Source organism: Pseudophryne corroboree, chromosome 7, assembly GCF_028390025.1.
Source record: "Pseudophryne corroboree isolate aPseCor3 chromosome 7, aPseCor3.hap2, whole genome shotgun sequence".
Lineage (NCBI taxonomy): Eukaryota > Metazoa > Chordata > Amphibia > Anura > Myobatrachidae > Pseudophryne > Pseudophryne corroboree.
The window spans coordinates 308,431,417-308,443,834 of record NC_086450.1 but is presented as its reverse complement, the minus strand read 5'-3'; the positions used below and the strand labels follow the sequence as shown (position 1 = coordinate 308,443,834).

At 43.0% G+C, this 12,418-nt stretch overlaps 1 protein-coding gene across 3 annotated transcripts in view; it reads left to right on the top strand.

The window, feature by feature from the left end:
- Window positions 1–12,418, top strand: part of USP7 (ubiquitin specific peptidase 7) — a 309,008-nt gene that overhangs the window by 182,085 nt on the left and 114,505 nt on the right. For all 3 annotated transcript variants that reach the window (XM_063934275.1, XM_063934274.1, XM_063934273.1), the window contains 4 exons: window positions 1,521–1,665; window positions 8,972–9,102; window positions 10,474–10,608; window positions 10,964–11,065. In XM_063934275.1, the coding sequence (XP_063790345.1) occupies window positions 1,521–1,665; window positions 8,972–9,102; window positions 10,474–10,608; window positions 10,964–11,065 (513 nt within the window). The remainder of the gene's footprint in view (window positions 1–1,520; window positions 1,666–8,971; window positions 9,103–10,473; window positions 10,609–10,963; window positions 11,066–12,418) is intronic.

Here is a 12,418-nt window from a genome sequence, read left to right as displayed (position 1 = left end):
CAACCGCCATAGGGGTTAACCCTGTGGCTACTGTCGAAAATGGAGGAACATTGTGGTGGTAACCTATTTGCAGGTATCCCCCAAAAATTGGTGTTTTTGATGGTTATGCCCCAAATATTGATTAGGCCCCCTAAAGTTTAGCTACAGTCGCATTACTTGTGATTTTCTTTTGTATTCAGAAGATAGGCAAGGTATTTGTGGGGCAGCATTTGAACATTACCTTGAAAAATACACATTTATGCAGACTTAAGCGCCTCTTTTGGCTGCAGTGGCCTAGTCCCAGGGTTGGCTAAAAAAATCAGTTTAAAAGAAAAACATTTTTTTTTTTAAACAATTTTTTTTCTTAACTAGTTTTTTTTTTTTTTTTTTTACATTAATGTTTAATGAAAAAAAATGTAATTGTTTATTAAAAAATACCTTGATCAACCATGGTTTAATGCTTTCTAATATTAATAATGTTATTAGGCTTTAACTTGATTTCTTTCTTTCAATAAAACCATTTTTTTACAGCTTATTTTTCCAACTGAATAAATGTTAGACTAAACATATTAATACATACAAAGTACACTCAGAAATGAATTTGAAAATAAGAACAAGTTAATGTTAGTCTTACTTATTACATATTATAATGAAATAATACAAAATGTAAAATGCAAAATCACTTTCATAGAAACACACACTAAAAAGGAGGAGATAAGCATTAGCAATGAGCATAATTATGGAGCCATTTAACATTTTGAATAAAAACACAAATTTCCTAGTATAAGCTTTTTTTTTTTTTTTTATTCGTGGCGCTATGACTGTAGTCACAGTATAATAACATAAACAACAGTTTTTGTTTTTTTAAACCCATTTTGCTTAAATGAAGGTGGTTTAAACCAGCCATCCTTGCCTTGTCCTTTATTACAAGTGTTCTCTGGATAAGTGGGCAACCTTCTAGTGTTACACAGACCTTTAAAAATAGGTCCTAATATATAATGTAAGAAAATCTGATAGGAAATATTTGTCAGATAAAATATTTTATGTGAAGCATCAGAATACTAAAGTCAGGCAAAACAATGTCAGAGCCCGAGTAATAGTTTACACTTACAGTATGTTAATTTACTTTCTATTCAGATTTGCAACTTACATGAAATGTGTTATGCCTGGTCTTGAAACTTGTTTTGATTCATTGTAGTCTTGCTTGCGCCTGTTTAGCGTTAGGTTACTTCAGTCATTCTTATTTACAGAGAACTTGGTAGCCAAAAAATAGCCTCATAATATTTTCTTTATAAAGAAGTGTATTGCATATCTGAAGCTGCCAAACCTCGATGGGCAGTTGTCACTGTAATTTTGGAAAAAGAGTGATACAGTATGTTTTGGTGATGCAGTAAGCAGGAATGGACGTAATAGCTATGCTAAGCTATAGCATCCAATGTTAAATGTTATAGGAAAATGTCGGTGTGGCCAGTGTTTTGGCGCCAATCACTTGACATGCTTTGGTTATTCCTATCTTTGAGATGTATTTCTTCTTTCTCCAGTGGTGTAAATTTGATGATGACGTTGTCTCAAGATGTACAAAGGAGGAAGCTATTGAGCATAATTATGGAGGCCATGATGATGACTTATCTGTACGGCATTGTACAAATGCTTACATGCTGGTTTATATCAGGGAATCCAAGCTTAGTAAGTGTCTTCAAATCTGCTTGAGTGGTGCACTATATAATTATTTTCCTTCTGTTAAGTTAAAGGGTGTAGTTTAGGTCTCTTACTTTTCCAATAAAGAAAACTCAAAGTCCATTAACAGTTGATTACATACCCTAATACTAAAAATAAAATAGTTTCCGTTATAAATGGTTGTATGTAACCAACCCTCAGCCATGTCTTTTTCCCACCAGCATAGAGATTTCAAGCACCCAAAATAAAAGCATTTTGGCTCTACGTGTTTGAAACATTAATGTTGGGGACGTAATGTGAAAGTGAAGCATTTTGTTGTATGTACATTTGATTTCTAGTTTGCGTTACCTTCCATAGCGTATAGTTGAGAACAATACAGTTGTACATAGCTGCATTAGACTAATGTAATAATGTTCATTTGGTGTATTAAAATTTCTCTAGAATCCATAAGGGATATTAAGGACAGATTAGTATGATGGGTTATAGACCGGTCCCAAAGGAGCAGTGCACTTTAAATTTCTTCAACTGGGTGTGCTGGCTCCTCCCCTCTATGCCTCCTCCTGCAGGTCAGTTTAGAAAAAAGTGCCCTCCGGAGAGGATGCGCACACTGTAAACTCCAGAGGTTTTTTTTTTTGTTTTTTTTTCAATTTCTTTTAAACTTTTATTTCTTTCAGTATGCTGTTTGGGCAACAGCATACCTGCACCGTGGGAGTTAGGTGGGGACGGTCACCGGACTCTTGAGGTGCAGAACCACCGTCCTGAGGGGCTGTTTGTTCAGCGGGGGATGTTGCCTTGGCTGACGCAGCATGCCGCACACCCCTAACGTTGCCTGAAGGTGATCGGTGGTGAGTACACACCAGGGAACCCGCTATGGGAGTCCCCCGGTTCACGGTGCGGCAGAAGCGCGGGTGAGGACCCGCTATGGCCCTGCGTGAGACTTGCTAAATACTTTGTACCAAGCATTTATGTGAGGCTACATACACTTAGGAGACATGGCCAGTATAAAGATTACACAGTAGCTCCGGCGCCATAGCGGGGGGCGGAGCTACATCAGAGCGGGCTCAGCGGCTTTTTGGCGCCTTTCTCTGCTTAAGCAGCAGCCTCACACAGCTCCTCCATAACGGTCACATACTGGATCACTGGTACCAGCTGAAGAGGGGGAAAGCCGCTATATTGTGCACAAATATCATCCCTCTGAGGGATTTTTCGTTAGTCTCACTGTTTATATGTGAAACGCTGACAGCCTCACTGGGGCTGTGCAACGTTGGGTGCGCTGGTGTCCTCTCCCCGGTGTGTCCTCTCACATGCAATAGGGCAGGCTTGTATTGTGGTTCAGGCTGTGTTGTATATGTATTATACCGGTTTTTCCTCTTCACAATGGTAAAACAGAAGTTATGCAGTGTATGTAATGCTAGATTTTCCCCTATCTCATCTGGCTGAATATCATGCGAGCAGTGTAGTCGGTCATCACAAAATGCTGATCACAATGTGGGGTAGAGTCCAGAGCCCTTCTGGCTGGGGTCTATCAAAACTATGATGTCTTATATGTCATCTCAAGTCACTGCAAATGCCAATTAAACTCAGGAACTGCATCAAGCAGTGGCAAATCTAGCTGCTAAACACTCTCTCCCCCCCACATTTCCTGACTTCAAGGAGTTGGATGATTTATTTAAAATAGCCTGGAAAAATCCAGATAAAAAAATATCAGGTGTCCAAACGGTTTTTGCCTGGAGGCAGGAAATTCTGGATAGAATCTCCAGCAGTAGACGTATGTCTCTCGCCTTTCTAAAAAGGCGGTACTTCCTGCTCCGGGCTCCATCATGGTAAAGAACCCGGCAGATAGGAAAATTGAGACCACTCTGAAATCTATATACACTGTTGCAGGTGTCGCTCAAAGACCGGTCATTGCAGGTTGCTGGATGACACATGCCATTCATTCCTGGGCTACTCAAATTCAGGACGGTCTTTCGGGTGATATGACCTTAGTTACTACTGTAACTTTCCTAAATCACATTCAGGACACGGGTAGGGATTCCCTTAAAGAGATTGGCAATATTAATGCTAGGACCACAGCAGAGCCATATGGTTGCATCAGTGGATTGCTGACTCCAAATGTAATGTGGAATCTCTTCCCTTCGCAGGTGACTGGCTCTTTGGAGGTGAATTGGAGGCATGGATCTCCAAAGCTACTGCTGGGAAATCCACGTTTCTCCCTTCCGGAGCTCCGCCTGCTAGACGTGCCTACCCGGGCCCGTCTGCTCTGTCCTACAGATTTCGATCTAGGGCCAGGGGGGCCTCCAACACAGCTAGATGCACCAGAGGTAAGCCTAAGAATACAGCCGTTCCCGGCTCCCAGGAACAGAGCACCTGTTCAGCTTCCACAAAGACTTCAGCATGGCGGTGCCCATCCACCCCGAGGGGATCCCGTGGTGGGAGCTCGGTTACGTCACTACAGCCACATCTGGGACGGTTCCTGCCAAGATGCTTGGGTAAGGGACCTTATCTCTCAGGGTTACAAGCTGGAGTTCGATGGTGCTCCTCCCTAACGATTTTTCAAATCAGGCTTACCAGATTTGAAAAATATGCGTGGTACGCTACTTCTGGCCGTAAACAAGTTGGTCCAGTCCCAGGTCATTGTTCCAGTACCCCTGCAACAACAAGGACAGGGTTACTACTCCAGTCTGTTCATTGTACCAAAACCAGACGGGTCTGGGAGACCCATTCTGAATCTGAAGTCCTTGAATCCTTACCTGAAGGTTTTCAAATTCAAAATGGAATCTTTGAGAGCAGTGATCGCGGGCCTAGAGCAACAGGATTTCATAGTGTTTCTGGATATCAAGGACGCTTACCTCCATATCCCCATTTGGCCTCCTCATCAGGCCTATCTGCGGTTCGCCCTACTGAACGATCACTACCAGTTTCAGGTGTTACCCTTCGGCCTGCCTACAGCTCCGAGGGTGTTCACGAAGGGGATGGCGGAAATGATGTTTCAGCTCAGGGTCCAGGGGGTCAACGTAATTCCATACCTGGACGACCTGATGAAAGCGAGTTCCAGGGAGCTTCTATTGTTCTACATAGATCGCACTATCCAACTTCTGACTCGCCACGGATAGATCCTCAATCTGCAGAAGTCCCAACTGGAACCATCTCAACGGATCCTGTTTCTGGGGATGCTACTGGATATGGTAGCACAAAGTGTTCCTCCCAGAGGACAAAGTGAGAACACTTTAATAAATGGTTCGCATGGTTCTCTGACCTGTTCAAGTATCCATTCATCTTTGCATAAACTTGTTGGAAAAGATGGTGGTCTCGTACGAGGCGATAGTTTGGAAGGTTTCATGCCAGACCTTTCTAATTGGACATCCTGAACAAGTGGTCCGGTTCCCATCTTCGGATGCACGGGATGATTCAGCTGTCACCCCAGGCCAGTATGTCACTCCTGTGGTGGCTACAGTCTTCCAACCTGCTGGAAGGTCGACACTTTGGGATTCAGGATAGGATTCTCCTCACGACGGACGCGAGTTTGAGAGGATGGGGAGCTGTCACCCAGGGGGCGCAGTTCCAGGGCAGGTGGACTGCCCAGGAGGCCCTACTTCCAATCAACGTCCTGGAACTTCGGGCCATCTACAATACTCTGATTCAGGCCTCCACTATGCTCCAGGATCGGGCGATCCAGGTTCAGTCGGACAACGTCACAGCTGTGGCGTACATCAATCGACGAGGGACAAAAAGCAGAGTCTGCATGTGATAAGTGTCAAGAATACTCTTCTGGGCAGAAAGACATGCAAGAGCACTGTCCGCAGTCTTCATTCCGGGAGTGGACAACTGGGAAGCGGACTTCCCCATCCAGGGGAGTGGGGACAACACCCTCAGGTGTCTTAACAGGTAATCGACAGGTGGGGCTGCCCACAGATCGACATGATGGCCTCTCGCCTCAACAAGAAGCTTCGCTGCTATTGCTCGCGAACCAGGGACCCTCAGGCGAGCGCAGTGGATGCGCTGACATCGCCTTGGCCTTACCAGCTGGTCTACCGATTTCCTCCGATTCCGTTGATCCCAAGGGTGCTCAAGCGGATCAGGCATCAAGGAGTGCAAGCAATCTTGATTGCCCCCAAAGAGCGTGGTACACGGCTCTTCAGGACATGTCTGCAGAGGACCCTTGGCCTCTACCGCTAAGAAGAGATCTTCAGCAAAGCCCGTTGGTCTACTCGGACTTACGGTGGCTTCATTTGACGGCATGGAAGTTGAGCAGAACATCATAGCTCACAAAGGGCTTTCCAAAAAGGTCATTGCCACTATGCTGCAAGTCAGAAAACCTGTGACGTCAAAACACTATCATCATATCTGGCGGAGGTATGTCTCTTGGTGCGAGGAACGCACATGTCTGTCTGCAGAATTCCACTTGGGAAGATTCCTTGGTTTTCTGCAAACTGGAGTAGATAAAGGCTTACATCTTGGATCCCTTAAGGTCCAGATTTCAGCTCTTTCCATCTTCTTTCAGAAGAAGTTGGCTATCCTGCCAGAAGTTGAGACCTTCTTGCAAAGGGTGCTTCACATACAACCTCCGTTTGTGCCGCCTACGGCACCTTGGGATTTAGATGTGGTGTTATGCTTTTTACAGTCCTCCTGGTTTGAAACTCTGATGGCTGTAGAAGACAAGTACCTCGTGGAAGACAGTGATGTTACTGGCCCTGGCTTCTGCTAGACGTGTCTCAGAATTGGGGCCCTTATGTAAAAGTCCCTACTTGGTCTTTTATGAGAATAGAGCAGCATTCTGGACTAGGCAGCGGTTCCTGCTGAAGATGGTCTCCGCATTTCACTTGAATCAACCCATTGTGATTCCGTACAGTTCTGGCACCTCTACTCCTCCGGAGGCATTGGATGCAGTGCGAACCTTGAAAATCTGTCAAGAGGACGGCTCAGATCAGAAAAACAAATTCCTTGTTCGTGCTATATGATGCGCAGAAAAAGGGTTGCCCTGCTTCAATGCAGTCTATTGCTGGATTCAGCTTACTATCCAACAGGCCTATGTGTCGGCAGCCTTACCTGTTCCACAGTTTCTGAAGGCCCACTTTACGAGATCAGTGGGGTCTTCCTGGATGGCTCCCCGTGGAGTCTCGTCCCTGCAACTATGCCGAGCTGCTACCTGGTCGGGGAAGAACAACTTTGTGAAGTTCTACACGTTTGATACCTTGGCCAAAGAGGATACCCAGTTTGGCAGGCGGTGCTGCAGATGTCTCTGCACGTTCCCGCTCGTTCTGGAAGCTTTGGGACATCCCCATCATACTAATGTGTCCCCAATATCCCTTATGGATGCTAGAGAAAATAGGATTTCTGTTGCGGGGTACACTGGGCTCCACAAGGAATGGACAATGGGGTGTAGAGTAGGATCTTGATCCGAGGCACCAACAGGCTCAAAGCTTTGATTGTTCCCAGAATGCATAGCGCCGCTTCCTATATCACCCCGCCTCCCTGCACAGGATCTCAGTTTTGTAGTTGGTGCTGCAGTAGCAGGCACTTAACAGAGGGGCTGCTCCAGGCAGCCCTAAGAGGGGCCGTCCGTTCTGGATATTCGACTGGGTACTGTTGACGACAGATGCCAGTCTAAGAGGTTGTGGCGCGGTGCTGGATGTCGTACGGGCTCGCCGTATCTATGTGAAGAGAACTGCTCCTATTAGGAAATCTGATTCTCTCTCTTTGTTGAGGCTGGCCTGCTCACAAGCAAACTCTGGCCAGATGGATTAGAATGGTGATTGCACATGCTTATGTGAAGGCTGGTCTCTCTGCTCCTGATCACATTAAGGCCCATTCTACTCGGTCTGTTGGACCTTCTTGGGCGGCCCAACGTGGTGCGACCCTTGAACAATTGTGCAAGGCGGCTACGTGGTCCTCTGTGAACACGTTCATAAGGTTCTATGCCTTCGATACTGCCGCTTCCCAGGATGCTTCCTTTGGACGCCGGGTTCTTGTGCCCACTACAGTGCGTCCCCTCCCATAAGGAACTGCATTAGGACATCCCCATTGTCCATTCCTTGTGGAGCCCAGTGTACCCCGCAGCAGAAAACGAGTTTCATGGTAAGAACTTACCTTTGTTAAAACTTTCTGCGAGGTACACTGGGCTCCACAAGGCGCCCACCCTGACGCACTTAGCTTCTTTGGGTTGGTATGGCATTAGCCGCTGACACGTCTCCTGTTAGAATGCGGTGTTGTGGCTACTAACCGTTGTCGTCTCTCTTCCTGCTACTGCATTGGGCTGGTTAACTAAAAACTGAGATCCTGTGCAGGGAGGCGGGGTGATATAGGAGGCGGCGCTATGCATTCTGGGAACAGTCAAAGCTTTGAGCCTGTTGGTGCCTCGGATCAAGATCCTACTCTACACCCCATTGTCCATTCCTTGTGGAGCCCAGTGTACCTCGCAGAAAGAGTTTTAACAAAGGTAAGTTCTTACCATAAAACTCGTTTTTAAATACCTACCGGTAAATCCTTTTCTCTTTGTTCATAAGGGATATTGGGCGCCCGCCTCTGTGCGGGGGACTTTCTGCAGGTTCTCCGTTGTGTTACCTGTTCAGCTGTTGCTGTTCCTGTTGCCAGCTGTTGCTGGCCCAGGCATGTTATGGTGTGCTGGTGTGTAAATCTCACCACACTTATTGTTATGTTCCTTCTCTCAAGTAGATCATTCTCCTTCGGGCACACTTACCTATAACTGACCTGGAGGAGCCAGTACACCCAGTTGAAGAAATTTTAAGTGCACTGGCTCCTTTGGACTCATCTATACCCCATCGTACTAATCTGTCCACAATATCCCTTATGGACTATGAGAAAAGGATTTACCGGTAGGTATTTGAAATCCTATTATTAACCAAAACTTTGGTGGTGGGGGGGGGGGTGTCCAGTTAACACTCGATAAAACATTTGGTGCGCATTTTCTCACGGAAACATACAGGTTCAGTGAAACCTGTGTGTTTTAGCCGGCCACAGCATGCTACTTTCAGGGATTTGATTTAGTCTCAGGAGAAAGAAAATCCCCGATAAGCAGCAGGTTCCTTATTGGGGTTAATTGGATAGCCTTCGGCAGAGCAGTTGTCTTTTGGATATCCTATAATTAGATACCCTCCTATCTCTGTACATACATAAAGTTGTTGGAGTGGTACTATGGGAAATGCAAGTATGCAATTTGACTGTTTGGCAACTGAGCGGTAGAAGTGGCAGCAAGTCATACTGGTAGATAACATTCCATCTATTTATGTTTGTGTTTGCAACGCATTGGAACGGTTGCAAGGATACAGTTTTATCTAGATTTTTGATTTTATTTTAGATGAGGTTTTACAAGCGGTCACAGATCATGATATTCCCCAGCAGCTTGTTGAGCGGCTACAGGAAGAGAAGCGGATAGAAGCTCAGAAAAGAAAGGAACGGCAGGAAGCTCACCTGTACATGCAAGTACAGGTTAGTCCGCTATGTCTGCTATTATGTGTAGCTGGGAATTGCTGCTTTTTGTGACAATATCTCTTAACTGAACTTTACTACTGATGGGAGGCATCATAAGATATTTATCCTTTCCTGATGGTCTTAATTTATTATTGTAAAAAATTAACTTAATCTATCAAATATGTACAGGATTACAAATAAAATATGAAAGAAAGGAACACACCACTTCTAGTAAAATTTGTTTTGTTTACACACCCAGTTTAATTTGTGTTTATTACTTTTATCAATATTGTTTGCTAGTATCTGGCTTATCACATTACCACACACATTTAGGATATATCAATCATTGAAAAGTAGACCAGTGGAGGGTTTGCCCATAGCAATTAATGAGCTTTTAAGGTAGCAATTATCAAGTACATTCTACAAAATGATAGCTAAAAGCTGATTGGTTGTAGTAGGGAAACTCCACTGGTCTACTTCTATACACCTCTTAATTTTCTAGTTCTCTAGAACCAGCTCTACTTTCCAGGAGTGCTTTAAACCTATACTGGTCACAATCTAGAGCAGCTGAGAATGGAGTACAATGCCTGTAGATTTTACACTAATAAAGAACACTATTTGGTAACGCATAAACATGGGTGTAGTTCATTAGTGCTATATCCAGAAGGATGTTTCTGCAGCAACATTCAGATGGAATGTTTCTAGTTCCTGTGTCCACCGACCTGCTTTTTAAAATGAATTGCTCACTTTGGTTGATATAAATTTATGGCTAGATGACATATAGGAAAGGCAGAAAAATAAAGGACCATGTGTAGTAAAAGTTGAACACCCCCTTCAGTTAGTGTTAGACATTATTGAAATTTATTAAAATAGGAATCAGTCTGCCTTTTTGTTTTGCTTTTCTAACACAAACCCAACCATCATAAGCTATCTGATGTAGACTGACTTTCTCTAGGGTCTAGAAATAGAATCTACTTTGCCAGTTGTCTTCAAAATCTTCTAGATAAAGTTAATACCTAATCTGGCTCCTTTCTTCTGTATCTAACAGGACATATCATCTAAGATCTATTTCCAGAAGCTTGTAATCATTCCTAAATACAGAACGGAGCTTTGGTGTTTTGAGTTCTAATACCGAAACTCTTTTTCTGGAACAACCTACTGGAGTCTCTTAAATCTCCAGTCTTTCTGAGATCTGTCAAAACTTACGCAATTTGCCTCTATTAAGCTTGTTTAATTATATTGTTTGATGTCTTAGTTTTGTATTTTTGTATGTGGTTTGGACACAACTGATAGTGATGTATCCAGAACATACTTGAAAGTGTAGGGACTCACTATTACTTTTTGGTAAAATACTTTAATAATTGTGACCTTTATGTTTAATTTTATCAGATAGTGGCAGAGGACCAGTTCTGTGGACACCAGGGGAATGACATGTACGATGAAGAAAAAGTTAAATACACTGTGTTCAAAGTATTAAAAAACTCCACGCTGGCTGAATTTGTTCAAAATCTGTCACAGACAATGGTAAGCAAATTCACCAAAATAAGTCATTCTAGATTTTCAATGTCTTTGTCAGCCATATTTTAGAAGACTCAACACACTCAGCCTGGTGATGAGACATGATGGAAAGCAGTGTAGGAACATTTGTGTACTAGTGACATTCAATGTCCCACAGTAATTTTAGCCATTTCTCCGCTAAAAACATTTATCAAAACTATAAGAATTAAATTATATAAAATAAAACAATCTACTGTGCTGTTGGATATACAGTTTAGTTTGATAAAGATCTCCAGAAACCACTATTCATTATCTACAAGTTTCTCCACATTTTAGTAACCAGACTGAAAAATAAATGTGCGTCTGCTTTTGCCACTTGCAGGGATTTCCACAAGACCAAATTCGGTTATGGCCCATGCAGGCTCGGAGCAATGGAACTAAAAGGCCAGCAATGTTGGATTATGAAGCAGATTGCAGCAAAACTGTAAATATTCAATATATATTGAGAGACTTCTCTTCTGGATTCATGTGCTGAATGTAATTAGTGTGGCATTATTAGACGAACCTCATAGTTTAAAGGGACACTATCATTTTTGTATTGATTTTATTTTTACTGTACTATGTATGTTGTATTTGGGTGAATATTTTTGCTACAAATCTAGTACCATTTTTATTCAACAGGAATTTTTCCTTTTTAAAGACAGTCCCGGGCCACCCACTTTCCTTAGTAGACTTGCACAGTAGTTTCTTGCTGTATAGATTTTTTGCTTTCATTTACTTTCATTTTATTTTATTTTTTTACATTGTATAATGTAGGATCAAGAATTACCCCTACCCTTTACAGTGGGACGATAAGGGTGTGAGGGAGGGGGTGGTTAGGTTAAGGTTTCATCATACGTTCCCTTCTAATGCTTGACAGCCAATATCTTTTTGAACCAATCCTACCAAGCAGAACTGCGTGGAGGGGGTGGTTAGGTTAAGGTTTCATCATACGTTCCCTTCTAATGCTTGACAGCCAATATCTTTTTGAACCAATCCTACCAAGCAGAACTGCGTAGTGTTGTAGTCCTCAAAAGCCAATTGGTTCCTGTTCCAGTAGTAAACTGAATCTGTTTAATAAACCCATGATTGCTCCTAGGGGATAGGGTAGTTCCTTTATACTGAATCCAATGGCTGCTTGGACAGTTGGTAATCACCTCTTTCTGAGGAATAACTGATTTGGTGGTCTGAGGGTATTGGATATCATTTATGGGTAGTGAGGGCTTCAGTCTTTGTCATTATTACAGCTGCCATAATGGATCCTGGTCGTCCTATCAAAATATTGTCATTAAAAAGGGTAACATGATAAATTGTATAACCAGTCAGTACTGCTTTCTGTTATAAGACTAACTTTATAATTTCTCTCCAGCCTGGGAAGGGTTGGGTATTCGTTTAATTTTCCAGTTGACCCTGGAAAATTCAGCTTCTGCCATATCAAATAAGGCTTTCCGCATTTTGATGATAGTGTCCCTTTAAAAGGATTGTGGCTTTTCATGAATGTAATTTTATAGAGTAACATTAGGTGGTCCAGTAACGTAGAGCTCTTGATTTCTTGATTTGGTTTAAAGTCTTAGGGGTATATGCAATTGCGGTCGAATTCCCGAAAATGTCGAAAAACGGGACATTTTCGCCCCCAAAAAAATAATTAGACAATGCAATACAGTACTTTTTGCCAAAAAAACGGCCATTCCAAATTCGACTTTTTGAAATTCGACTTTTTGAAATTCGACATTTGTCAAATTCGACATTTCTGCAATGGTTCAAATGCGGCATTTCGACAAAAGTATATTCAATTGAA